This window comes from Sminthopsis crassicaudata, chromosome 3 (assembly GCF_048593235.1).
Source record: "Sminthopsis crassicaudata isolate SCR6 chromosome 3, ASM4859323v1, whole genome shotgun sequence".
NCBI lineage: Eukaryota > Metazoa > Chordata > Mammalia > Dasyuromorphia > Dasyuridae > Sminthopsis > Sminthopsis crassicaudata.
The window spans coordinates 629771611-629795769 of NC_133619.1; the positions used below are offsets into that span (position 1 = coordinate 629771611).

The window sequence follows — 24159 nt, forward strand, 5'->3', positions numbered from 1 at the left end:
TCTAACCATGTTGGTTTACCCCCTTGGAGTGACATTCATCGCCTTTATTGATAGCCTGGGGAGCCAGCAGACACCTTATAATGTCTCTACAGCACAGATGAAATCTGTTTGATTTGAATCCTGATGAAATCTGGCTCACAGAAGGCTCACATGGGAACAGCCTTTGACTTGAGGTCAAACATCCATGGCCCTGAGAGTCTAGATCTGCTACAGTGGCAAAGAGGGAAAAAACACAGGAGGTTATCAATGATGGATCACTAAACTGGTATAGGAAATGGGTCTGGCGCTGGGTGCTGATTTAAAAGAGAGAACCTTTCTAAACACACCCTGTGTGTTCCTGTTCAGAAAGAAAAGAAAATTTTGAATACTTAACAATTTTTAACAGCAGAATTCATTTCTTTGGCTGCTGTTCTAACGTGTCACTAATGTTGAGCGAAATGAGCCAAAAGGCCTATGGAACACAGTAGCACTCAGGAGTGGGAGGCAGAAATAACTCAGCTGCGAGAGACTAATTTACACATTCCCTTTCACAGCCTGAGCCTCACTTCATGTTTAATATGATACCAGGCTGAAGTCTCCCCCCCCCCTCCCCAACCGCACCTTGCTTGAAGGCAAGGGAGCTCTTGAAATAGGGCCTTTCATCTTTGTGTTTTTCTTTCTGTCTGCCCAAAGATTCCTGGGAAGTTCAGTCTTTCCCAGGCTCTGCACGGTCAGGGCCTATTATCTGAGGGATGTTTTAACTCTAATTCTTTTTTTGTCCTGAGCTCATGGCGAACAACTATGGCAGCCATCCTTCTCCAGAAGCCTGGGAGTGCCCTGGAGCATCCTTCTGCTGTCAGTTCCACCAGGTAAGAAAGAAGCTGCCTACAAATGGAGATGGTCCAGCAGACTGGAGTTGGGGCTGGACTGGGTTCTAGTCCTGCTTTATTACTAGAGCAGGGGGTGCCATAGTGTGTGGGGTACCAAATATAGAGGCAAGAAGAGCCAAGTTCAAATCCAGCTTCAGACACTTAGCTGTGTGATTCTTCTGCCTGTTTCTTCTTCATCTCCCCAATGGGACAATAACAGCACCTTCCTCCCAGAATCATTTTAAAAAAAAAATCAAATGAGCTAATATTACCAAAGCACCTATATTTGCTCATGTCTGACTCACATGTCCCATTGAAGAATTTTCTTGACAGAGATACTAGGATGGTCTACCATTGCCTTCTCCAGTTCATTTTCATATAACACTGAGACAAATAGGGTGAAGTGACTTGCCAGAGTCACACAGATAGTAATGTCTAAGGTCAGATTTGATCCAGGAAGAGGAGCCTTTCTGATCCTAAGCCATTGTTCCATTGACCATGGCACCTCAGCAACATAGAAATGTTATTACTTGTTTTATAATGATCTTAGGCAGGTCCCCTGTCCCCCCCATGGAGGCTTTGGAGCTTGAGTTTCCTTATCCAAAAATAAGAGGTTGGACAGATTACTCCAAGGTCTTTACAAAGTCTCTTCCAGATCTAAAATTGTTACCGATTCCATTATCAGGATGGACTGAAGTCACTACTTTCTACAAAGCTATCATTTACTCTCTTGGTTACATATTTAATCTCCCAAAGTAGGCCATAAGCTCAGAAATCATTTCTTAGGCTTTTTTTTTTTTTCTTTACTAAAAGCTTGTTAATGGCTCACACTTTTTGAAGCACACAGAAAGCATTTATTGGATGCTTCATTAGCCTTCTCACACTGGAAAATCCCCCTCCTCATGTTGGTCAGTTTCTCCCAGAACGTACATTGCAAGGAAAGGCTCAGGTCTACCATTTTCACTCTTATTCCTCTCTGTCGTGATCCTAACTCTCTGGACTTCTTTCTCCTCCAAGACTCTTCCTTTCCTCCTTCCTCCCCCCCCCATTAATATTCACTCCTTTTTTTTTTTTTTTTTTTTCCTGTTCCATCTTCTCTCACTAGAATCTAATTTCTTCCACCAGTGCTTGGTATTTTAAAAATGATTGTTGACAATTTGGATAAATAAATGACCAGACTCTTTGAAGTTATTGGATAGATTGATGGTTCCAGGAGTTTTACTGACTTTGGACAAGTGTCCTTGACTTTTTCCCCTTCCTTGCTCCTATGGAATCAATTGTAAAATCTTTTTTATTCTAGGTTCACAGTGTTTCTCTCACCTCCCTCCCCTTTACTCACATCACCATTAACATCACCAGTCCATTATCTCTTCCCCAGACTATTACAACATCCTTCTAACTAGATTCCCTATTTCCATAGAGCCCCACCCAGTTGCCAAAATAATTTTCCTAAAGCACAAGACCAGTAAGAATCCACTTATTGTCTCTAGGATAAAAGACAAACTCCTCCTTTTGCATTTAAAGTTCTTTATAATCTGGCTCAACTTTCCAGACTGATTTCACATTACTCCCCCATCATCCCATCAAAGCTGGACTATTTGTTGTTATCCAAATTAAACATTCTCCCTCTCATTTCAGTGTCCTTGAACAGGTCAGCCACAGTACTCTCCTATTTGGAATGCCCTCCCTCCTCTCCTTTCTCTCAGCTTCTTTTAAGAATTATCTCAAGGCCTACCTTCTCCTACACTAGACTTCTGCTAATCCTTCCCTGGCTTCAACATAGAACACGCAGCCTGCCCCTTTGCCACCAAGTGTTAATGCTCTCCCTCCATTATTAAATTCTTTTTTATTTATTGCATTTGTATTTGTGTGTGTGTGTATTAAGACTTTCCCTTCCATCCAGTACAATATAAACTCCTTAAAAATAAGAATCCATTAATTTTTGTCTTTGGATCCCCAATACCTAGCACAAGCCTTCCATTTAATATTTAATTAAATGGACTCAACTGATAATTATTGGATTTGACTTTTTGGATCCTACAACCTTGGAATTTGAAAGTTCATAAGGATTTACTGAAGCATGAACAAGTCTAATGTCTACTTTTATCATATAGATTGTTTCACGAGCCTGAAAACAGCATGAATAACCAGAAGTGACTCAGAGAACTGCTTCCCAACTGCTTGGTCCATGGTCAATGGTTCCTGATTCACAAAACCCTTACCACCACGTTGACCTTACTAAAGCCTGTTATTTTTAAAAATTAACTCCTCCTTACAGCCTACTTTTCCATCCCCAGTTCCTTCCTTTTCCTTGATTCCTGGTCCTCAACCCACAAGCCAATAAGCAGTAGCACTGAGATTGCAAAAGACAGTTTAGAGCAAAGAATTCAACTATTTTACCAACCTGGAGAATAATTTGAGGTAAGAAATAAGTTTCATTCATTTTCTTCTGTTTTAGGAAGTTTCCTAAGCTTAGAAGTGCTTAGTAATACCATTAACAAGTGACACCTGATTGTTTAACAGAAAAGGGGCGAGATCCCACTCTTCACTATGACTCCCACTATATAGATATGATCTCCCATGAGTCATGAGTTGATAGAGAAAACTTCATCTATTTTTTTGGTGGGGAAGTGGGATTCAGTTCAGAATGTTCATGCTTAGGTCAGATACCTTTTATTTGAAAACTGTAGCCTTCAATGAATAATATGAACTGGATAAAAGAAGCAGCTTTCTATTTTAAATGATGTAGGTTCCCCTAGATTCAAAATAATGCTCTTCTTAGAAAAGCAACACTATGCCAAATGACCATCAGAGCTATTACTGCTTAGAATACAATGGTTATGATAGGGTCTAAGCCTTGGGGGGAAAGCTGAGAATAGCCTAGGAGCAGAAGGAGGAACATGACTAGTTTGTCCTATGCCTTTACCTATCCTTGCAGGTATAGTTTCAAGACCCAAGCCTCCTAAAGCTTCTCTTGATCTTTGCAGAGCCTGATCCCAAGAATAACAGCCTTTAACTCTACTCCTCCTTAGGTAGGAGATCTATGTCCATAATTATTCCCTGCTCTTCTGGATAAAGAAATGATATAAAACATGGCAGCTGAACTTTCCCAGAGAAAGAAATGGATAAAAAAGATATTCTTTTAGTAGATAGAGAAGTGCCAGTAATTTTTTTCCTCTCTGTCCCCCTCTTTTCCTTTCTCTATGATAAAATTTGGGTAGTCCACATAGAAGATCTTAAACTATGCCTAATAGACTTAGGACAGGTAGCAATTATTAATCCATTGACAACCTCTGTCTAGAAAGAACTGTGCATCAGAGTTTATGATTATTAAGCTATCATTCATAATATAGTACTCATTTTTGATGATTTTGTACTTTTATTTTTGAGGTAACAATTTCCCATGTAATTTTATTTTTGCTTTGTTTTCATTTTTTTTAGTGGGGAAGTGGGATTCAGTTCAAAATTATAATTTCTTCAGGGTAGGGTCTTCCCATCATGGTAACTCTCTTTATGGATGCAAATTATCAACTCATTCATCACTTACAGTCTTAGAGAGTTGCCAGGACCATTTTAGGTTAAGTAACCTACCTAGGGCCATGTCATATGCTGCAGGATATCTGTTCCTTGAGGAGACAGCCCCAGGCCTGAACTAGAATTACATCTGAGCAAGTCTGATCTAACAGTTACTAGGTTCTAAGGCAAGTAGCTGCCCCTAAGACTTCCATCACAAACTATCTTTTATTTATTCTGCATATATTTATATATGTACATGTTGTCTCCCTCACGGGACTGTGAACTCCCTAAAGGATAGAAATACTTTACTTTTGTTCTTGTGTTCTAGCACCTAACACAGTTAACTGGCTCATAGAAGGCACACATGCTAATTAAATGATGGGTCAAAGGCAGATCTTGAACCCAAATGTTCTAGCCTCCAAGACAAGCCTTCTCTCCCCATCATGGTCCCCTCACCCTCCTCCTCTCCCCTTTTCTTTCCCTTTTACTCCTCTCCCTTTCTCTCTGACTAAATTGTGCATCTTCTAGGATTCAGTTTCCAGGCTTTCGACTCTCATGGTCAATACCTAGAGGATTTGGAGAGTACCAGTCCTTAGCAGATTTGAGGATGCAGAGAAGTCTGATAACAGATGGATCCTGCAAGAGGGGGTGTTGAATCAAGATTCACTGAAACCTGCCATTCAATCAACCCACAAGCATTTATTAAGAACTTACTATGTGACCAGGTGCTGCACTAAGCAGTGGGAATTCAATTAATTGGTTGATTAATCAATGAATAAATGGATGCATGAATAAATAAGGTGGAGGGGGGGAGGCAAGTGCCATTCTCAAATAGCTTACATTCTAATTGGAGGAATCATCATATAGATAAATAAGTACATGCAAGATACTTTCAGACCTTTAGTTCTTGCTAAAAGGACCTATATATCAGGCACCATACTAAGTGCCTAGGGTACCCCAAAAGGCAATAATAGCACCTGCTCAAGGAGCTCACAATCCAGCTATATATGAACAAAAAGTAGCCAGGATAGACAAGCAGATTGGAGGGAAAGAAGTACTAGCAGCTGGGACAGGAGGGAAGGGTATCCCGAGAGTTTTTTAGCTGTAAGATAGTGAATATTCTACCTCCCACCTTCTCTCAGAGAGCAAATAGTCCAGGTGGTCCCCAGAGGCTTCCAGGTAGATGCCTGAATCTAGAATAACCTGAAGCTGGCCTGAATGATCCAACAGAAATAAATTTATCAAGTGACAGTACAAAACGTCCTGGAGAACCTCTGCCACTTTTTCTGTGATACTCTTGGGTAATCACGATGAAAACTGGGGAGGTTACAGTCCTTTCCCCAGCAGCACAATATAATATCCTGGTCATGGGATTATGGCTTCTCTGCCAAGTCAAACTGAAAAAGAAACTACCCTGAGAGAGAAACCTTAATTCAAGCTCATCCAAAAAGAACATAAAAAAGCAAAGAATAAAGTGGTTTTTTTTTCCCCTTCAGTTTCTGTGACGGTATGTCTCTTTCTGATTTTTTTTTCTCTTAAAGAGCTAGTTTTTAATAGCCTACAAAAGAAGCAAAGTAGAGGAGACTCATGAATATAATTTCTATTATTATAAATCCTTTCTTGAAATGGAAATTTATTGTTAATATTTTGAATCCTCCCTGATGTTGCTGGACAGATGACAATGTTTTGTTTTGTTATTTTTCTTTTCTTTCTTTTTTTAAGTTTTTCTCTAGTTTTAAAAAGGGAGGGCAACTAGATGACCTAATGGATAGCGCTCTGGCTCTGAAGTCAGGAGAACCTGAGTTCAAATCCTGCCTCAAGATTTTTTTTTTTCTAAAGTAATGGGGGTTAAGTGACTTGCCCAGGGTCATACAGCTAGAAAGTATTGTGTCTGAGGCAAAATTTGAACTCAGGTCCTCCTGACTTCAGGGCTAGTGCTCCATCCACTGAGCCACCTAGCTGCCTCCTGCCTCAAGAGTCAACATTTCCTACTTATGTGACCCTGGGCACCCAGGGTCATAATTCCAATTGCCTTGCAAAATAAATACAATTTTAAAAAATGAATAGATGAATAAAAAAAGAAATAGATATCAAAATAAAAGAAAGGAAAAGGGCTAGTTTTTTAGAGATTGCTAGGTGGCATAATACTGCATAGAATGATAGGCCTGGAATCAGGAAGACTCATTTTCTTGAGTTTAAATCCAGCCTCTCATAGTTCCTAGCTATGAAACCCTGCACAAGTCACTTAACCCCGTTTGCCTCAGTTTCCTCATCTGTAAAATGAGCTGGAGAAGGAAATGGCCACTCTGGCAAAACAAAAAAAAAAAAAAAAAAACAAACAAAAAAAAAAAACCCTCAAATGGGGTCTTGAAGAGTAAGACAGAACTGAGCAACAAAAGCTTTTAAAATCATATCTGCCTCTTGCTGGCCATCTTCTGCATCTGCAATGAGATGTGTGTGCTCCAAGCCTGGGTGACTTCAGTAATAGCTCATTAATCAGATTCAGATCTCCTTGAACTTCCTCAGTAGCCCTGGGAATCTCTGCCTAAGGGCCTGCAGGAATAAGAATTGAAGGAAGGTCTGTTTCTTGGGAGAAGGTAATAAGTTTTTCAGCACTTTTCCAAAAACTTCAGAGTTGTAAGAAATATCAAAGGTCATCTAGTTCAACCCATATCTGAACCAGAACACAAGGCAGGGCAGTGGGGGAAAGCCCCGAGTTCAAATCTTGCTTCTGATGTTACTGCCTGTATCACTTCCCCAGATTTCCTCTGCTATAAAATTCGGAGATTATATTAGATGTCCTCTGAGGTCCCTTTTAGAGGTTTCTAGAGAACTACCCTAGAACCTCTGCTTGAAAAACATAGGAAGGGAGAACTCAAGGCTTCTCATTCATCCCAGCTCTGATTATTGGCAAGTGGCTAAGTGTCACAATGGCTAGAACCCTGGGCCTGGAGTCATAAAGATCTGGATTGAAATGCAACCTCAGACAACCAAGCTATGAGAGTTGGACAAATCATAATCTCCCTTTGCCTTAATCCATTGGAGAAGAAAGGGACAGTTAGGACATAAGTGGATGGAGGTCAAGGGGCAGGAAGATTCATGTTTCTGTATTCAAATCCTGTCTCAAATACTTATAAGATGGATGAAAAGCCAGGGAGACAGAATTTCAGAAAAATTAATAATCAATTTATTAATTAGACTAGCTAATAAACATAAATTGATGATCAGTGGTTTCTCTGTAACCAAAGATAAAACCATAAAGATCCCTGAATGCTTAAATCCCTTTGAAAAAGGCCCAGACAGGATGAAAATTAATCAAGGATGGGGGGAGGGGGAGGTGGGGAAGAGAACTTTAATGAGGAGGTGGGCTAAAAGTCTTTAATTCCTTCCACCAAGAATGGGACATGATCATGAGACTTAGCCCCCTCCGGAAATCTGGGCAAAAGAATCTCTGCAAATTTCTCTAGTTGATTATCTCCCTTGTGAATGTAGTTCTCCCCATCTATAATGGAGATGTTTTGTTTGTCCTTCTTTCTCAAAGAGGATCATGGCATTAGGGAGGTAATGCCATGACATACATATAAATTGGATTTCAGTGAGGGAGGGCTGTGCAAGGTCACCTGCCTCACTTTCCCCAACAGAGCCATTTAGGCCAGATATGGATCAGAACAGAGATGGGAGACTTTGGCCCCAGGGAGAAGTACAAGACCATGGGCTCAGTGCCTTAAGACTGATGAGATTGTGTAGATTACTTTAAACAGAAATAAAATACCCTCTTTGGGTTGGATTCACTTGAGGATTAAGCCAATCTCATCTATCAGATTTGTCTGTCAGAGACTAAGAAAACAGAAAATCTTTAATATTAATTTAATAATTGATTATTCATATAATAGAAAAATAATCATTGCTCTCATTTACTGGTTGTGTGACCTAGATAAATCATTTAACCCTATTTCCCTCAGTTTCTCATCTAAAAAATGAGCTAGAGAAGGAAATGGCAAACCACTTCAGGATCTCTGTTAAGAAAACCTAAGGGACAGCATGGTCCACAGGTCACAAAGAGTCAGACAAAATTAAACAATAACAATTTTCAGGAAGTTTTCCCTCATGTCAGACTGAAATTTGTCCTCTGTAACTTCCATTCACTACTCCTTGGAGGCCAAGAAGATCAAACTGAACTCCTCTTTTACAGGTCAACCCTTCAAATGCTGTCATATTCTCCACCCCAATCCCCAGTCTCTCTTGTGCAGTTCCTTCTCTCCAATCCTTTCAATCAAGCCTTGTAAACTTTGGATGCTAATCCTCTTGCTATCTTGATGAAATCTTTTGTGGAAATGCTCCAGTGTGCCTAAACCAAGCCAATCTGGCAGGCATTTTATTAAGCACTATCTGTGTAGAAGATACTATGTCAATAAATTTACATTCTACTGGGGGAAGACAACTTGTGGGCAGGTAGAGAGGCAATCAGCATTTATTGTTTACAATGTGCTAAATGCAGGAGAAGATAATCCCTGCTCCCTCAAAGATCTTACATCTAATAAGAAGACAACCCATAAAACTGAGCTTCTTTAAAAGACAAGGGAAGGAGATAAAGGGATGAGAAAACAGTGGCAAAGTACAGAGATTCAGAAACCAAGAGGAGAATGAAGCATGGAGGCCCCAAAATGGAAGCCTTGGAAAGATCTCAATGGGAGAAAAGATAAATATCTAACTAAGCATTTAAAAAGAGAAAGCATTAATAACCATGAGGAACAGGAAAGGTTTCCCTAATGAGGTAGTGGTCCCAGAACTGAATCTTGAAAGGGAGACTGGAATGATGAGGTGGAGGTAAGAAAAAAGCTCCTTCCATGCTAGTGGAACAGATTATGTGCAAAGGCAGATGGGGCAGAAGATGGTTTGCTGAGGTCAGGGAGTAATAAGGCCAGTTTAGCAGGAAAATTCAGTACCAGTTTTATTCCGGTTTGGCTAGAAAGTCCTGGAAAGGCAGGCTGAAATCAGATTGTGAAGGTATTTTAATGGCAATCTCTCATTCGCATTTTATTCTACAGGTAATGGGGAGGGGGGACCCTGAAAAGTACCTGAACAAGGCAGTAGCAAGGTCCAACTGATGCTTCTAGAAGATTAACTTTGGCAGCTTCAGGAAGATGTGTCAGGGAGGGAAGAGAGGAAGCTGGGAGACCAATCAGGAGGCCAGGATAATAGTTTAGTAATTCCTAACATATCATAATACTCAGATCTGAATATGTTGCTGCAAAAGCATTCTGCCCAGAATAGGGTACTCATCATCTCCCATCCCTCATTCTAGGCATTCTGGGATTATTCCGTATGAGAACACCATTATGCTAACTGAGCCCCTCCAATCCTGAAAGAGACTGCCCATGAGTTTAGACATAGATTCTAAAAGCTGCCTAAAGATGGCTTGTCCTACTTGCTAGATTTATAAAAATCCTGTCTTCCATATCAAATCCCTATATAAAACTACAGAACAAAACTTATTATGAAACCAATTTTGATGAAAATAGGCCAGGTTAGACAGTTAATATAGTATCCTTTTTACTTTTTTTCTTAAGGGCTGGCAGTGATTATATTAGTTAGCTTTATAAATTGATTTCCTGCCAGTCACCTACTAGTCTTTTGACTTACATCCAGACCCATGGGAAATAATACCATCAGGCAAAGCAAAAGTAGCATCATCTAACTAGATGGATGTCATGTCCAGCAAGACTAGGTTGTCCACGAACTTGGATTTTTTTTTAATATTTAGGAAACTGCATTTCAAAATAGTTCATTATCTTTATCTTTCTATGTATCTTATGCATTTAAAAGCATCACTCTGAGAAAGACTCCTTCACCACAATTCAGAGAAGTCTATATTCCCCCCTCCAAAAAAAGCTTAAGAACTCCTGAGCTAGACGTGCAGATTGTCTCCCAGGTCACCTCTTCAAACAAAGATGATGGTAAAACTCCAACATTCCAGCCTAAGTCACTGAAAGGGCCCCAGCATACATTGCATATTCTCTGTTTATGAAATACAGCAAATCTGCATATTGATTTCAAGAATGCCTACAAGAAGTGCTAAGCATTATCCCTTTATATGCACAAAGAAGATGGCATCATCTATATTTCTGGTCTTCCAGGGAGTCATTCCACCAGAGCAGAGAACATTAAGCTGCTCTTGGAAGAGAACATGAATCACACCCTGGTTTTGGAGCAATACATAGAGTTGTGTATCATAGTTCACTTTTCAACCTTTACAGTTTAACTGGGAGGTCTAATGCTTCTGCCAAAATTGCCTGATTTAAATGTTCTCACAGGTAGAAGGAGGGAGAGAGGAAAGGAAGGGAGGGAGGGAAGAAAGGAAGGAAGGGAGGGAGGGAAGAAAGGAAGGAAGGAAGGAAGGAAGGAAGGAAGGAAGGAAGGAAGGAAGGAAGGAAGGAAGGAAGGAAGGAAGGAAGGAAGGAAGGAAGGAAGGAAGGAAGGAAGGAAGGAAAGAAACCTTTCCTGTTCCTCATGGTTTTTAATGCTTTCTCTTTTTAAATGCTTATTTAGATACTTATCTTTTCTCCCATTGAGGAGAGAGATCCTTCCAAGGCTTCCATTTTGGGGCCTCCATGCTTCGTTCCCCTCTTGGTTTCTGAATCTCTTTACTTTGCCACTATTTTCTCATCCCTTTATCTCCTTCCCTTCTCTTTTAAGCTCAGTTTTATGGGTTGCCTTCTTATTCGATGTAAGATCTTTGAGGGCAGGAATTATCTTCTCCGGCATTTAGCACATTTCTCTAATTAGATAGTGGTCCATGAACTGAGTCTTGAAAGGGAGACTGGAATGATAAGAGGTGGAGGTAAGAAGAAAGCTCCTTCCAAGCTAGTGAAACAGATTATGTGCAAAGGCAGATGGGGCAGAAGATGGTTTGCTGAGGTCAGGGAAAAGAAGAATAGAGGAAAGGAGGGAAGGAAGAAGGGAGGGAGGGAGGGAGGAAATGAAACTCAAGGGAGCCAGCTAGCAATCTATTGGTGTCCTCATATAGGATGGTTTGTGCAAGAGGAGAATGACACATGGGAAGGAAACACGAAATAATTCAAGCCCAGTAGGAGGCTAATCTCCATTCAAAATAAAGGTGACCAGCTATTCTGTGCTCTAATGAGGGCAAGGCAAGAGGAAATAGGTTTAAGTTAGGACACAGAGGAATTAGGTTAGATACAGGAGGAGGACAGGACTTGTACCAAGATCACTTAATTATATTAGTTACTTAATTTGCATACTATTAGAGGAAAAAGACATTTTTTTGGTACCCAGACCCTCCAAACTTGGGATGTGAATTTCAGGCCCCCAAAACTGCAGCTCCATTTATCATGCCATAGCATGTCAGAACTGGAGGAAGCCTCAAAGGCCTGGAACTGAGATGGCATTGGTATAGTCTGAGTGAGCTCTTTAGAGCAAAAAGTAACATGCCCAAGTTCACACCACCAGGAAGGGTCACAGGCAAATTTGAACAGGTATGGCCAACTTCATGGTCAGGTCTCTATGTTGTTGTTGTTCAGTAGTTTCAGTACATCTGACGTTGTTATCCCATTGGAGGTTTTGCTTGCAAAGATACTATAGGATTTTGTCATTCCCTTCTCCGGCTCATTTTACAGATGAGGAAACTGAGGTAGACAGGATGAAGTGACCCGGCTGGGTCATCCAGCTAGAAAGTATCTGAAGCCACATTTGAACAAAGGAAGATGAGTTCTTTCTGACCCTAGGCCCATGAACTGTGGCACCACCTGGCTGCCCATCCGTCTTCCTGAGAAGAAAATGGGACATCAAGGAAAGGCAGAACAGTCACAGAGAGCTAGTCCCTGAGTTAGGACCATACTGCCCAACTCTGAATCTATTGGCGTCCTCATATAGGATGATTTGTGCAAGAGGAGAATGACACATGGGAAGGAAACACGAAATAATTCAAGCCCAGCAGGAGACTAATCTCCTTTAAAAATAAAGGTTACTAAAAAGCAATCTAGGATTCTTTCCCCTGATATAAAGTTACCACCGGAGAGAGAAGAAAAGCTCTCCTATAGTGGTCAGAAATCGGATCACGTGACGGTCTGCTTTACTCTCTCCGGATGCTTCCAGATCCCACCCCAGCAGCTCTCCCTCAGAAAGTTCTCTCCTTGTACAGACCTCATGGCTTCAGGCTGGATTGCTCTTGCTGTTAGCATCTTGACTCCCAGTCCCCTCACCCTTTTTTCTCAAGGGTTTCAGTGCCCCTTCTTCCCTTCCTCACTCGCGCCGCCTTCCTACGGATATACTAGAGCACTCTGGTTTCCCAACCCAGCAGCCTAATTAACTTCCATGAGCACAGTGTTGTTGAATCTATCCTTTCATCTGCTCCTCTGCTGGTCCTGGATTTATTCTCCAACCTCGGCCATCCCTGAAGCCCTCCATTGCGCTCTGATTTTCCACTCTATCCATTCCGGTTCCTGTTTTGTCTGAAAGAACAACAACATTATATCTACTGGAGAGCTGATACTCAGCATAAATGTGGAGATGGTCCGAGGAGGTTTTGCTGCCCACGACGGATTTGAGTCACTTCGCCCCATGGACTTTATCATCAGCTGTGGAAGAACCGTCAGAACTGACTGATGATCCGCTGTCAGTGATATTTTAAAGAAAGTAAAAAACACGAGAAGGTCGATAGCACTGCAGAGGAAAAGTCCCAGTTTTTTAAAAAAGGGGAAAAAAAGACTACGCCAGCTAAGGGAAGGAGCCTTGCCTTTCACTCCTGGAGAAACACTGGAAAGAATGATTAAACAGTTTAGTGGCCATCTAGAGCAGGGGTTCTCACACCACAGCCAGGCCCCGGAGGACGTTTATGCGGCGGCGGGTTATGGCCAATGGGCTGAGGGGCGGAGACAGAGTGTGAGCTTTGGTTTTACTACAGTCGGGCCTCCCCCAGTCTGAGGGACCCGGAACTGGCCCCTGTTTAAAAAGTTTGAGGACCGCTGACTTAGAACAGGATGATTTCAAAAAGCATGACTTCCTTAAAATCAGGTCATGTGACACTAATCACAATTCTTTTTTTAACAATGTTTTTAAATCGGTAAAAGTTAATAATAATTACAGCTAACATTGTTTAGTGCTTGTTATGTGAAGTGCTTTCCAAATATTACCTCATTTTGATCATCATGTATCCTGGGAGGTAAATAATAATAAAAAATATACAAATATTTACATAGTGCTGCGTGCTAAGCGCTGGGCTAAGAATGACAGTATTCTCTCACATCTCTTTCTCACAACAACTCTGGGAGTAGGAGCTATTATTGTCCCATTTTACAGCTGAGGAAACTCTACCAAACCGAGTAAGTCACTTGCTCAAGATCATTCAACTCCTCAGTGTCTTAGGTCAAAAGCCCTCTACCCAATACGCCCCCTAGCGGTCTCCACGCAAAGCTGACCACTCGTCATCTGTAAAGCAGAAGAAATCGTTTTCCAGGGAGGAGCTGGAGGACTTGGATGGGATAACCACGGTCCATATCAAACGGTCCATTTGCCAGCTCCCCAGGGACCAGACTTCAAATTCTCGGGGCAAGGCATTTAACTTTAGAAGCAATTCTAAAGCATGGATGACCGCTAAGGTGCCCACCGGCTCTGAATCCTTGACCATGGGTCACTTCCGGGGTCGTTCATATTCTTTGTATCTTCCCAATACGTGGAGTGCTTAGAACGTTAGGCTCTTAAGCCGAGTTTGTGAATGACTGATGCATGGATTTACCCCATCTCCTTCAAACATGGCTGACACAAGGTGGCCACCCAAGCGCGAGCCCCTCACAAGAACAGCGCCGTGTGCGCTCGCGCACACTCCGCCCTTCTCCCCCTCCCCCAAGCCGTGTCTCTAAGCCCCGCCCACCTCACGGCCTCGTGAAGCCCGGACCGCCCCCTCTCAGTTGGAGGCCGAACGTGTTCGAGTCACGTGACCCCGGCGGCGCTTCGTCCTGATTGGCGGAAGTGGCAATAGACGTCGGGCGACGCGGCGTCCCGGGGCTGGTATCTCCCCGGTCGCGGGTCAGGTGCGCAAGGGAGCGTTAGTCCCGGGAGCTGAGGACGCCGCGGTTGCGGCGGCGCCTCAGACTCATGAGGAGCCGGAAGGTGAGGGAACCCCGCGCCGTGGTCCCGGCGTGGGAGGGCGGCCTTCGGCGTCAGGACGGGGGTAGGGGCGGGGTGTCCGGGAACCGGAGGGGCTGGGGCGAGGAAGGTGGACTCCAGCGCCCGGGACGTGGCCTGTGACGCGAGCCCATTGTCCCCTGCCCCTTCCTTCGGGCTGGATGCGGGTGTGGGGTCGGGATCCCTCCGCCCAAGCCACGCCCATCACTACCTTTTCGGCGGACCGGGATCGCGCCGCCGCCAGGGGACCCCAGTTAGGCAGCCCTAGTTAGGCAGCCCCTGGAGCTCTAGGCCACGCCCACCTCTCTCGTTGCTAGGCCACGCCCTCAGACTGAGGGAGGGCAGATTCCTCCGGCCACGTCTGTTTTGAGTGTTTCCATGGGGGCAGATCCATCCACTTAGGCCACGCCCCATGGGAAAGGGTCTTACCCCCTGGGGCTTCTTTGTCCGGACTCGGTTAGATACCTGAAGGTGCTGATGGAGAGTGTCCACCTGTCTAGGCCTTTGGGGTGTTTGGCCCTGGTACCGGGGATCCTAGGATCCCAGGCCTGGCTATGGCTTTCTTGGGACTTAACGTGGATGCCAGGAGGCTCGGAGGTGGCGTTTTCACACTTACTAAGCTTACACCTGCCTCAGTTTCCCTCCCCTGTGAGTTTCCTCTCCACTTTGTACCCTCTTGGCCAAGAGCCAGATGAAAATTGTTTTCTTTTCCACATCTTTCCAGTATTAATTCTAGGAACATCCATTAGACTGTGAGGACTTTGACATAGGGACTGCCTTGTGTCTCTTTTCATCCTTAAGTAGGTGCTTAATATATGACTGATTGACTAACTGAACCTTCCAAACTGTTAGTCTGAATGAACCACTCTCATGCACATATACATATGTACATAGAACACACATGTTGGGGGAGGTGTATTATCTATGTTGTTTCCCCTGGTAGAATATAAGCTCTTGGAGTTCAGAGGCTGGTTTCATTTTTATATTTGTACATCTTCCACACTGCCTGATGCCATGAAATGCTTATTAAACCAAATGAACTATTTCTCAAAATGTGATAGGAAAAGGACTGAGTGTGAAGGACTTGAATCCAGACACTATCTGTTATATTCTGTTGGATGTGTCTCTTAAACTAATCCTGGCTCTTTCGTGTACTTCCCACGCACTAACATGAACCTAACCTTCGCCAGGACTCGATTTTATGCTCCGTAACATGAGGGTGTAGGACTGGGGGACCACTGAGGGCCCTTCTGTGCTAAATCTCTGATCCTGTGATCCTCTTCACTTTGTTTATAAAAAAATGAAGTCTGGTTTGCATAATCTCTTCAGCCCCTTCTAGCTCTACTCTGTAGAGGCAGTGGAGTCTTGTAAATAAAGCCCTGGCTTAGAAATTTAGATTCTTGTCCCATCTCTGTAAATCACTTCTTCTGTCACTTTTCGAGCAAGTCATGTCACTTTTTTTTTTCCAAGTCTCATTTTCTTTTGTAAAATGAGGATAAATACTGGCTGTAGTACTTGGTGCTCCCATGGATGTTGTAAGGTTCAAATAATGTCTCTAACTACTTGGGGCAGCTAGGTGATGAGGTATGAGGTAGAGTGCCAGCTCTAGAGTCAGGCAGATTCATCTTCCTGTATTTAAACCTACCCTCAGACATGTACTAGCTATGTGACCCTTGGACAAGTCACTTAACCCTGTTTGCTTCAGTTTTCTCAACTGTGAAATGAGTTGGAGAAAGGAAATGAAAAATCTTCAGTATCTTGGCCAAGAAAAGCCCAAATGGATTCACCAAGAGTCAGAGTGCTGGGCCTTTTCTTTTCTTTTTTTTCTTTTTTTTTTTTTTTTAACCTTTCTAGGCAGTCTGCCACTTACTAGCTCCCTGATATTAATCAATTAACATTTCTGAACCCCAGTTTTCTTTATAAAAATGAATATAACACTTTTACTGAGAACTATTTTGTCACAAGATAACTGAGGGCAAAATGTTTTATACATGTTGAAGCACCAAATAAATATTAAACATTATTTCCAGTAGAATTGGAAATAAGGATTTTCCTAAGAAGCATCATAGTAATTTAATTTACAATGTTGAAAATGATGGGAGAGATTTCTTTATGGGTTATGCAAACAGTACTTTGTGTTAGGATACCAAGTAGTAAGATATGATCCGTGCCTACAAGGCACTTAACAACCTAAGAGACTCAACCTTAACAAATAACAATAAATGTAACATGTAACATTGTAGTAACAAATACACGTATGTGGTGATGCATTAGATCTATGGGTTGTGGAATAAAACCACAGCCATCAGAGAATTACTTCTGTGGTTCCCTCAGGAGGTAGGTAGAAGTAGGCAGCAGCATGTTACTAGGAAGTGGCACAAAGGATACCATCGAAGAGATAGTGGACCCGAAAGAAGGCCAACAAGGGATGATTAAAGACTGACTTCTTAACCCTAATCTATGTGATATTGAGAGAACCTGAAAATAGCTCTCAGCAGGGGGGAGAGAAGAGGGGAGGTGCACGCCCACCCTCCTGCCAGAGATTGATAGCAAGGAACTGACTAGTGATTTCCAGAATGAGAAGCCAGGAATAAGTTCCACCTTTACCACTGGAGGAAGTGCTCTGATGAGCTCACAGATTCTCTGACATAAGAATATATTACCCGCCCAAAAGGCCACATCCTGTACAAGTTAAGATCAGCAGTCATTCCAGTCTATTTTCACTTTTCAGAGAACGCTGCCATCTAAGAATAAGAAATTTAATATAGCTGCATTAGTGCAGACATCAGAAGGGCACTGGAGATCGTGATGTTCAAAGCCTAACATTCATTTTACAGATGATAAAATAGAGACCTGAAATAAGCTAGTTGGCTTGTTGAAATTCAGTCAGCCCAGTTTGATCCCCATTAAAAATAAGATGTGAAGTAATATTTGGAAATAAACATTCCTAACAAAGGTTTTTGAATTCAGCAGACATAGGAAAGAGACATGGGAAATCCAGCAGTCTCTGTTGGTGTAGATTTTCTTCTTTGAATCAGCTACTTTCTCAGACTTCAGCATCATTAGCAAAAGCATCCAGGACTAGTCTCCTAAAACCCTGAAATTATCAGATGAGAAGATGCCTTTTGTGAACCAAAATGCTTCAAATGGATAATAAAAGCCCAGGGTAAGGGGAAAGTATTCCTCTGAATTGATGTAAATTATCTTTAAAAACATTGATAGAGGGCATGTGGCTCTTACATAAAGGGTTTTAATACTCCCTAATATGTTTATTTACTGAACAACCTTCAGTAAGTGAAAAGATTTAGTTTCACTTGACACCCAAGTGTTTAGGATCAACATATTATCATTATTCGTGATAAAAGATGTTAATGAAGGCTTAGCATTAGTTTGTGTTCATATGCCCATTGCCAGGTGACTTTGTCATCCCAACCATTCTGTTGTCATAACTTAGGAAGGTACAAACACAGTCGTATTTGATTTATAGTGGTTTAGTAACTCTTAAAAGCCCTCTGAGCTACATGTCAGTTACTTTGCTCTTCCATATATCAAAGCTGTTTTCTTCCTTTCCTCTCTCTTTTGATGAACTGATGACTTCTACCCATGTCATGATACAATTGGAAAAGTTGAGAAATCACATATTTAAGGACCCAATTTTTAGAAAATCTTCTTATTCATTTTCCCCCTATTTATGGTTTCTTGCAGTAACCAACAAGCATTTATTAAGCACCTCTATGTAGCAGACTGACACCTCATTTCTGATTTCTTGTCTCAAAAATACTTTATAATCTTTCCCTTTTAATTTCTCCATTTCATGTGTTTTTTATCCTTATGGTTTTTTTTGTTGTTGTTGTTATTGGTTTATTTGCTGAGGCAGTGGGGTTAAGTAAGTTGCCCAGGGTCACACAGCCAGGAAGTGTTAAATGTCCGAGGCCAGATATGAACTCAGGTCCTCCTGACTTTAAAGCTGGTGCTCTATCCACTGTGCCACCTAGCTGCTCCTACTCTAGCCTTTTTAAAAAGGAAAACATTTAACAAGGCTTTTTTGTCTTGCTTTACAAACCCAGTATCTTGAATAGTCTCTTAAATTAATTAAATAAAATAAATTAAATTAAAGCTTATGAGGCTCTTAGATTTATCGAATTGGGATTGGTGAAATAAGCCAGTGGTGTTTATATAATATAATTTAAAGTTCTTTCATTCTTGTGAGCATAAGAACTCAGACCTTTTTTTTAGGAGGTTTGGTTACTGAATAGAATTTTAAGGAAAAACAAGTCCCTCTTACCTGGTGGACAAGTTAGGTTTTGGTAATGACACAGACACCTTTGATTCCTCTGCTAGTATGTAATGTACTAGCAGAGAGGGAGGGGGAGACTAGGTAACGCAGTGCATAGAGTATTAAGCATTGAATCAAGAAGACTTCTTTGTGAGTCAAATCCAACCATAGATAATTTATTATGTGATCTGGTCAAGTCACTTAACCCTCTATCTCAGTTTCCTCATCTGCAAAATGAATTGTAGGAGGCTACTCCAGTATCTTTGCTAAGAATACGCCAAATGAGGTTATGAAGAGTTAGACCCAACTGAAAAATGACTCAACAATGTATTGGAATTCTTTATGGTAGTCTCTTGAAAGGGATAGTGAAGAACCAAGAAAGAGTTCTAAACTAGAATTCCAAGAAATATTCTCCTTTTTAAAGGACAATATCTTCAATCTTCCCTAAAATAGGATGGAAGTTCCTTGAAGGTAAGAACTAAGTTATTTTTGATTTTTGTAGCCCCAGGACCTAGCACAGTTCTTTGCACATAGTAGGTGCTTATTAAATGTTAAATTGAATTGAATTTGTTTTGAAAACATTTAAATTTAGTCATTTTTATTTTCAGGAAAATTCTTTAGAACTATTTTTTCTATGCTTATGTTTTCTTTTTCCAAGAGTATTTTCTGATTGCTATATCTGACATTCCTGTTAGAATTCGAATTTGTGAGTAGGAATCATTTTCTTCTTTGTACTCTGACCCACAGAAACTAAAAAAAAGTAGATCTTTAACAAATGCTTGTTTATTGATGGATAGGTTGGCATCCTCTATAGATGGGATTCATAGCAACACATTCAAATCTTTCCTTAGGCCTCTCCCAGTGTCCTATCAAATCCCTCCTTGCTCCCAGAAAGATTTTCCCCACCTTTCTGAGATTACTCCCCAGTTTGCCATTTGTATATTTTATATGTTTGTGGTTGCCTCTATTAGATTAGTGATCTCTTTGAGGGCAGGGATTGTCTTTTTGCCATCCTTTTATCCCAGTGTTTAGCACAATGCCTGGGTTAATAGTAGGCAATTAATAAAATGCTTATTATTTTGAAATAGATACGAAACCCTTGACTTTCTTAATAACCAGCAGTTGCTTTAAGATCTTGTATTTTTTTTTTTTTTTCTTTTTTTCCATCATTTAAAAAAACTCTTCTTGGTCCTTCAAATCACACTTCCTACATAAGTCCAAGTTTTATTACCCTCTTCAAACTCCTTGGTTGTCTCTTATTGTTGTCAGCACTCCTGCAGGAATGTTTTTTCTACTGCAGACTTACTAGCCTCTCTATATCTGATTTAGCTTGCAGATGGGGTGCGCTCTTCAGCACGACTAAGGAGCAAAAACTGCCCAGCAACCAGAGCTGCCTCAGCTCAAGAAGTGGATGTTTCCAAAGCTACAAAAACTGTGTGTTTGGTAAGATGACATTCATTCATTTGATCTTTGAAGAGCTTTAAAATCTGGTTTCACATAAACCTATTTTACATACTTTACACTCTTTGGATACGTCATTCTAAAATAATTTTTAATGATTGTCAGTTCCAAAGAGCAGAGTGACCTTAGAGGAAACATAAATGAAACTGTTATAGTTCATGCCCAAGAGACCCTTTCTCCAATGAGCAATTTTTACCCTTAATGTTTTGTGAGTTAGGAGGGGAGTCATGTTCATGATTCATGGACTCACTTGCCCAGCTTCAGTTCTCCTTTGTCATTCTTCCTCTGATGCAGAGTGCACAAAGTGGAGGACTTAACAATCCAGTGAGGGTTTTCCTGTATTTTGTGTACAATTCATCCCTCATAGCTTTTTTGGAGAGAGTAAAGGGAGTCAATAGAAAATGCCACCAAATCAACTTTGTTATTTTCATCTCCTCTCTCTTGTTGGATTGGAGGCCTCACCATTATGGAGCCTATTATAATGTACTTTCATTATGATAGCAGGTCTGGTATCTTCGTTTGCAAATTACTGAATTGACATGGTATGCAAAAACTAGAGTTTGTGGGGCAGCATGTTATAGTCATTGTCTGTAATTAGAAGGTCTGTATTTAAATCCTGCCTTTAATTAGGTAATCTGTGATGTTGGGCAAGACACTTTATCTCCCTGGGCTTGCTTTTTCTCTGTAAAATGAAAGGTCTTTAATAAATATCCTAAAATTGATCCTTTAATCCCCAAGATAGATTATAGTGCAGGCAAGACTTTTCTCCCTTTTATGTAGTATAAGAGATATACACTTTGGTAAATTATCCAGAAATAAGACAAGCCTAATAGAATTGGGATGTCCAGATTCTTTTTCAATCATTGATTTAGATTTGTGTTCCTGTAATAGTATTGAAGTAAAAGAACCTCTAAAATTGTCCATTTAAATCATTCATATTATTTAAGTTGTTGAAACAAACCATTCTGACCCCTAATTTGAAATGGACAAAAGACAGTCTTAGATAGGCCCAATATGTATCACTGGTTTCTCCTTAAGTTTATCTTTCTTAACAGGCTTCATCACACAAAGCAACTGAGAGACGTACTTCCAAGACACTCAAGTATGAAAAAGATGGTTTCATTAAGTCAGAGTTACAAGAACTAACAAACAAAAAGGAAAAAACTTCTTTGCTAAAAACAGCATCTGAAACCTCAAGTGAGAGTGAGCCTTTGGAGTGTGCTGAGCACAAAGCATTGCCACCAAGTAATGAAGCTAATACTTCCACGATTTGTGAACAGCAAATAGAGAGGAATGAGAATGGTCTTTCTCATGGCCACTCCAGAGATGTGGATAACAGTTGCTCAGCAAAGACTGAAAATGACTTGGTCCTCCCCACATACAAAGAAAGTCTGGTAGAGGAAGACGTGTGTAAGCGTGGTGTTGTGCTGCTCGGGGAGGCTGGATCAGAGGCAGCAGATCCCCAGAAGACATCATCCCACATAGACAATAGCATCTTTTTAGATGAAGATAGCAATCAGCCAATGCCTGTGAATCGATTCTTTGGAAATGTCGAGCTCATGCAAGTAAGAATAAGTCATTTATTCTCTTTTCCTTTTGAAAAACAAGATAGGTAGGCAGTGTATTAGAATGGAAAGATTGAACCGTTCACATCCAGCTCTGCTGCTTATCAAGACTTACTCTCTTCTATCTGTGAATGAAGTGGCTGGATTCTGGAGGTCCCTTCTGGCTTTAGATCTCATGTTCAATGTGGTAACAATAAGATATGATTATACTAGCAAAGTTAAGTTAAAGCATATATTCACCCAGCAAGTAACTTGTTAACACTACCAGATATTCCTCTGGGGCATTGGGCCAACTCTTGTGGCCAACTTGTGGATGAGTGACAAGAATGGGTTGAGATCGATATCGTTGAAGGGAACTTCCAAATCCATAGGTGTTTGTATGCCAGGCACCATGCTAACCATTATTGACATAGTTACACAAGATAATCAGCCCTATTCACAACTTGTTTTCTCTTGGGGGAGGTAGAAAATAATTGGATAGTGGGAATACAAGAAACAGGAGGTCAATAGACTCCTTTTTGGAGGAGGCAGTGCTTGATAACGGATTCTAAGAAGGCAAGGCAAGGAGGGAGTGTGTTCTAGATGGATTGTCATGGTGGGAAAAGCAAGGAGACCAGATAGTTAGAACTAACAACTTCAATTAACAAATCCAAATCTTCTTTTCTCCAAGGATCTCCCGCCAGTTTCTCCACCTTGTCCTTCAATGAGCAGACGGGAATTCAGAAAAATGCACTTCAGAGCCAAAGATGATGATGATGATGATGCAGAAATGTAGATATTTAATAAAACATTATAAAATTATATCTATTTTTTATACATTAAGGACAGTTACCAATGTCATACTATTATAAATGATTCTATTTGCCACATGTCAGTATGAATATAAAATCTATCCCCATGGGAACGTTCTAGCTTGTAAAGTAAGCTAAGATAATTTTCCTACTCCTAGTTGATAAGTTTCTAAAGTCACCATGGGAAACTCATTGAGATGAACTTGCAGATTACAAAACTATTTTTTTTCTTTTGGGAGATAATTGGGCAGGGAATTTTTGCATTGCTTTCTTCTTAATTATGACAGCTTCACTACCTGAGACAACTATACCTTCTAATAAAGTAGGTATATTTTTATAATTATGCTTTGAGTAAGTTCAGGTGGGGCAAAGAGAGTGTGGCACATTTAAATATTGAAAATGGCATCTAAAATTTGTTTTTACAATGTATAAGCAAGCTTTTGTTCTACCACCAATTCAGGTCATTTGAAAATTCTTACAGGTTACCTGATAAATTCACCTGAGTGTGAATTTTGTACTTTGGTTGTTTCCATATACATAAAGACTAGTGATTATAAAGACGATAGATGGTTAAGTTACGTTTGCAAAGGAATTATCTAACACTAGAATGGAAGACTTTCAACTATTATATTTTAAAAAGCGTTAATTTTGTTCCTGAGTGGACAGTATTATTCCTTCCAGAAATATTTGACCCATTAATGGAGAGAGCAATTACTTGACTGAAGACCAAGCACTTAATTCTTTCTTCTAAAGGATTTGACTAGCGTTAGGCTCCTCCACCCATTGAAACACCTCAGACAAGGAGATTGCAGTAAAAGTAGATCTCTATTTAAATGGAAACAATTCCATTTACTTTTCAAAGTGGAGGGGATTTTTTTTTCATTACTATCCAATATATCTTTGTATAAGTTGTTACAAGTAAAAAAATAGTAAATAATGTTGAATATACTCTTAATTATTTCCCAAACTTCATTTGTAGAGTAGTTTCTAGTGAATTAAAATAAAAGACATTTTTCAGCTTCATTTCATATGCAGTTCAAAATATTTGCCCTAGTTGACTTATTTTTTCCCCAGCAGCCAGATTCTTTTTAATTTGATTATTTTCCCATTAGGAGATGTGACCTTCACTTACTCCAAATAATTCTGTGATTTATTGGTCAATAAGCTACAATACATTTAATAACTTGGATATGTTGCTTATAATCCATTCATGTTTTGAAAGCTTGGGAAAATAATTTACAGTTTGAGATTACTGCATGTACTTTGACTATTAATCATAACACCTTTTGCTGGTGGTAATTGAGTTGCCTCAAAATTTTAGAATTTTGTGTTTGCTCTATTAGTTTCTGTGTACTTAAAAAAAAAAAAAATTAAATCAGAATGTTACCTACCAGTACTGCTTATTGTTATTGCTGTGTTTCAATTAAAAAAAAAAAAAGTTATATTGAAAATATTGTATATTCATGGTGCCCTTCTTCATTTGAAATTTTTTTATTTCAAACTACCATCGTTATCCATCATGCTGGTCCATAACTACATTATCAACAAATTGGGCAGAG

The 24159-nt window shown here is 40.5% G+C and overlaps 1 protein-coding gene across 1 annotated transcript; it reads left to right on the top strand.

Moving 5' to 3' along the window:
• The first annotated feature begins 14329 nt into the window (after positions 1–14329).
• On the top strand, positions 14330–24051 carry C3H1orf174 (chromosome 3 C1orf174 homolog). Its single transcript, XM_074306459.1, has 4 exons — positions 14330–14492; positions 20113–20226; positions 21300–21809; positions 22480–24051. The coding sequence occupies exons 1-4, from the start codon at positions 14478–14480 to the stop codon at positions 22582–22584; spliced, it is 744 nt and encodes a 247-aa protein (XP_074162560.1). The 5' UTR covers positions 14330–14477; the 3' UTR covers positions 22585–24051.
• Positions 24052–24159: the final 108 nt, after the last annotated feature.

Bases quoted from the DNA above. Each gene is read 5' to 3' on its own strand.
- C3H1orf174 (XM_074306459.1), top strand. The intron at 20,227-21,299 runs GTAAGATGACAT...CTTTCTTAACAG, and splicing joins CTACAAAAACTGTGTGTTTG to GCTTCATCACACAAAGCAAC. The intron at 21,810-22,479 runs GTAAGAATAAGT...CTTTTCTCCAAG, and splicing joins GAAATGTCGAGCTCATGCAA to GATCTCCCGCCAGTTTCTCC.